General features: G+C 36.7%; 1 protein-coding gene across 1 annotated transcript; it reads right to left on the bottom strand.

Annotated features, from left to right (window-relative positions):
• Nucleotides 1-245: 245 nt before the first annotated feature.
• Nucleotides 246-4,276, bottom strand: LOC107768544 (rho GTPase-activating protein 2). The gene is made up of 4 exons (XM_016587670.2): nt 3,847-4,276; nt 1,673-1,793; nt 1,221-1,571; nt 246-1,119 (listed from the first exon to the last, which is right to left on the bottom strand). The coding sequence occupies exons 1-4, from the start codon at nt 4,167-4,169 to the stop codon at nt 502-504; spliced, it is 1,413 nt and encodes a 470-aa protein (XP_016443156.1). The 5' UTR covers nt 4,170-4,276; the 3' UTR covers nt 246-501.
• Between the last annotated feature and the right edge of the window lie 364 nt (nt 4,277-4,640).

Genomic DNA, 4,640 nt, shown 5'->3' with positions numbered 1-4,640 from the left:
TCACGTTTTCTTAAGAACCGTCAGACATTTTCCATTGTAGTATTACATTCAGTGGTTTGTTACAACAGAAACTTGTATGTATAGAAGATGACAAAGTTTAGTTATTTCCATTTCTTGGATTCTTTTCCATCTGATAGCCACCTATCTATTTTGGTTGGCAATTAGTGAACCACTTTTCCTCTTAATTCAAGGCACTATTACTTGATTTAAATAAAGTACTCATTGTCACATCAACAGTTTCCTAAAAAAGAATTACAAGAAATAATGCACAATGTTGTTCAATGTTAGAGATCCTTTGCTAGCAAAACAAAGGAATCAAAAACAAGTTCAGCCAATGCTGAACAGTGATTCACAAGTCAATCACAAGCAAACCGTTATGTATCTATGCCCAAGCCTACAACACTTTACATAAACAACCATCAGATCAATACTAACAACAGAGAAATCCAGGACTAGTCCTAAAAATGCAAGATTCAATCACACAAATTCATTGAAAATAACCTACTGCACAGGAACAGCAGATTCTGCCATGTTTACGTCTACCATATTGATATCCTCCATGCTTCCACATGCTCCAGTTGATGATCTCTTTGACTCCGCTTTATGCACCATAGTAACAGAAGTGTCTTTTGAGTCTTCACCATCGCTAGTGCTCAAGCCAGAAGTCTCGATTTTACTGTCCGAAAATAAAATAGAAGAATCTCCATTATCAGTAGATGCAGCAGTCAAGGAAATAACATTTTCTCTGCATAAAATTCCTTCTAGCTGTTTCCGGAAGTCATTTTTTGCGTGCTCATTCTCGTCCAACTGCCGTAGGAAGCTTTCTTCTATCTCACTCAATGACTCAACTTCATCTCTTTCTTCACTGCTGTAGCTGTAGCGACGTTGCTCATCATCGTCATCTGATGCTGGTCCTGTTGATTCGCAGCTAGTGTCCATCTCTTCTTGTTGGGAGTCAAATTCCTCATCAGTTTGTTGTCTACCAGAAGAACGAGATGACATGGGTGAGTAGTCTCCATCTTCTGTCTCTCCGCGCTCTCGTAGTGTTTTCATGATCAGGGTCTTCAGCAAGTTCATCACTTGAACGGCGTGCATGAGAGCTGTCAATGGATCAGACATCTGATCCCAGAAATAAAAAATGAAATGCTTCAACTCCTTAGAAAAATGAGAAATGTTATATTTTGTACAACCAAATGCTATAGTGTATAAAATTCATTTACCTGGGTCATGTTTGGGGCAAAAACCATTGCAATATTTCTAGCATTCATTTTGTTGGATTCCTCTTGTTCAACAACATCAGCCATAAGATCAATTGCCCAGTTGAGCAAAGCAGTCTCAGTTGGTTTAAGCTGTTTCACAAGCTCAACGAATTCCTCCTCCGTGTTGCATTGCAAAACCTGTTCCGGTGAAAGCCCATCGAGCACACCTGATGGCAGTTCTCGGAACCAGGCTTTGATGAGACCAGCCAAACAATGAACATCAATGTCGTCAGGCACAATGCCTCTATTTAGTTGATCCCTTACATGCTCCTCCTTGCTATTCTCTGGGTTAATTCGAAAAATTCCTTCAGCCTAAAGATTCATCCACAAATGCTCAAGTCAGAAAATTGTCAACATGACAATATGCATTAGAAAACTTTTATATGTCAGAAATGAGATAAAATTTGTCTTACCTTAAGACCATTGTGTGAGTATAAACGTTCTTGCATTAACAAGAGAATAGTTGGGACACTATTTCCCCTTGTATCATAAGAACACTGCATCGACTCTGCAGATACACCAAACACGCTGACGCTGCAAAATAAATGGATAAAAGTTCAGTGGATAGACTAAATAGCTTGGCATGGAGCTTTATAAGCATAGTACTTCAGCTATTTTCCCTGAACAATAATGCGGTTAGAAAAGCCTAAATGAAGTCCAATACAGAGTTTTGAGAGCGAACTGTTAACTTCCTAACAAAGTATAATCACCAGCACGAGAAATCCCACAAACAGGAACTGCATGATACAAGAGAATCACCGACAGAGAAAAGAGTTTAAAGATCTGGATAGTGGAATCAGAATCAATTGAAAGAGTTCTAGGATTTCGATGAACAGGCTATTAACTTCCAACTTTATGAATAGGTTCCTGTTCTCCATTAATCATGAACAACCTTTTTATGATATAATTGTGTTATTCCCTCCCTTTATTTTCAGTACTTTGCTAAAGAAACACAAGTGAAGGTCCACCTGCCGCTCTTCATTCTTGCTTAGTCTTTACTATGCATAGCATTTGAATATCTTAATTCTGCTCACGAGTTTTCTCAAAATTTAATTTTATCGTTACCATTATGGTTCCTGAAGCTATTTTCTGCAATTTTCAAGTGGTAAGGTTAGCAACTTGACAACTTTGGGTAATCAGTATGATTAAGTAGGTGGAAATAAATTATACCTAGATTAACTCGTTATATCATCGTTGGACATTACTTAGTACCTTTGTAATGCCATATACCAAATACCATTGTAATGCCATATACAAAATGCCTAACACAGTCCAGGTCCATGAACCTATGCCTAGTTCATATCGAAAGTTGCTACTATTAAGCTGGAGTCTGGAAGTAACCTTGATCCTACAGTCATAGATCTACCACCTTTTTTTATCCGAATGTACTACTTGAGTTGTAAGATTGTGGATGAAAATTTCCTTCTTGACATCCTAAAGTCTGTAAAAAGCACTTCTAATTCACAGCATACAAGAGTTAGTTGTATTTGCAAACATTTCATTTATTAGTCCCTCTAGGTCCCAACCAACTAATGGGTAGGTCATAACCTCACTTTAATGGCGGTGTAAGGATGCTCATGTTATCATTGAATAATAAAACCAAGAATCTATAAACTTTCATTTTGGTTGGCCAGAAATGACATAAAACTCAGTCCCCAAAAGGAAGGGGGGCCTCAAATAGGCTCATCACTAAATAGCATAGCAGAAAATGACCTAGCTCCAGTCCTCCTGGAAGTTGGAAAGATCTTTAAAGTAGATACTTGCAATTATTGAAGTATTGACTTGTGAGAGGGATTGAAAAAGTATTATTGCTAATCTTCTTCCTCAATTAGCTTTGACTTCTATTTAATACACAGTAGATTTCATAATTATATGTACAAAGACTTCATTATTTCTCAGCATTTACAGGAAAACACTCGAACGGAGCCTTGGCGTAACTGGTAAAGTTGTTGTCATGTGACCAAGAGATTACGGGTACAGGTTCAAGCCGTGTAAATAACCTCTTGCATGCAGGGTAAGGTTGCGTACAATAGACCCTTGTGATCCGGCTCTTTCCCGGCTCCGCGCATAGCCAGAGTTTTGTGCACCGGGCTGCCCTTTTAAAGAAACACTCAAAAACTCCCAGACCGAACAATGTATTCAGAATGTGTACAATTATACTGTCATAAAACTCATACTTTCTCTTAGAAATAATTTAACTTAAACCGCCCCATTTTACCTTAATTGGCAGCTTTTGTACTCACTTAAATGTAATTGACATATTTAAGACCATAAATTTTAAAAGTCTAAATATCACACAAATATTTATGTTATATTTAACACCACAAATTTAAAAAGTTTCATTTCCCAGCTGGGAAAAAAAGACACTTTTCAACAAGAAAAAGTTGATAAATCTGTTTTTAGACAAGATAAACCTCCAAAAAGTCTCAGCTTTATCTCAGTCATAAGCATCAGTAAACAGATCTAAACAACAAAAGAGACAAGAACCAGCATTTTTTCTGAGAAATTGATTTTGACCCGGAACAAGAACTTCAAATATATAAACACAAAACAAGAAGAAAAAAAAAGCTGAGATTTTGGAACAAACCTGGCACTGGGAACTCTACATGGAATTTCAACTTCAAACTCAACAGGAAGACCCAAAAACCCATGAAACCGATCGAAAGTGACATGGGTCAAATGTTGCACATTTGTGGGCCATCCTATTTCCATTTGATGAACAGCATTACATATCGCTTCTTCTTGTCGTTCTACACGACAAGACACCATTGATTTTCTTAAAGCAGCTAAGATAAAATCAACTAAAGACAACTGCTGTTGATTTTGCATTTCAGTATTAGCACTTTCCTTTGAACTGCTCTTCACATTTCCACACCCACCCCCTCTTGTCACCATCACCAACCCCGTCATTTTCTTTCTCTCTCTATATGTGTTTTGTTTCTCTCTCTAAATATACTTGTTGTTTGTGAACTGGGTTTGAAGAGATAAGAGTTGTTTTTAATTGGGTAGCATTGAAGAGAGCTGGTTTTTGAAGTTCGAAGTTTTATGGGGTTCAAACGGCCACTCGTTTTTCAAATTTTTGTCGGACTCATATGAAATGACAAGAAAGCCCTTAATTTACTAAGGAATTTCAATAATGGTAACGTTTTCTGTACACTTTCTGCTTTTTCAGGTAGGTTGTTCACCAATCAGTGCAAGTCTTAACCATAAATAAACTTGGTTTTTAGTAATATGCTATGATATTTAGATGTTGACCTTAAATAATTATCCTCTATATTTGCTTTAAATTACACTTAATTAACCTCTCAAAAACAGTCTCGTTTGTTCCGAATATTTTTGAATATTATAACAAATTATTGTTATAGAAAATATGTATATTAT

Source organism: Nicotiana tabacum, chromosome 8, assembly GCF_000715075.1.
Source record: "Nicotiana tabacum cultivar K326 chromosome 8, ASM71507v2, whole genome shotgun sequence".
NCBI classification, from domain to species: Eukaryota; Viridiplantae; Streptophyta; class Magnoliopsida; order Solanales; family Solanaceae; genus Nicotiana; species Nicotiana tabacum.
This window is presented reverse-complemented; position numbering and strand designations above follow the sequence as displayed.

Excerpts from the sequence above, each read along its gene's own strand:
- LOC107768544 (XM_016587670.2), bottom strand. The coding sequence starts at position 4,169 with ATGACGGGGTTGGTGATGGTGACAAGAGGGGGTGGGTGTGGAAATGTG. Across the intron at positions 1,572-1,672 it reads ACTCACACAATGGTCTTAAG|GCTGAAGGAATTTTTCGAAT; the intron begins GTAAGACAAATT and ends ATGAATCTTTAG. Across the intron at positions 1,120-1,220 it reads TTGCCCCAAACATGACCCAG|ATGTCTGATCCATTGACAGC; the intron begins GTAAATGAATTT and ends TTCTGGGATCAG.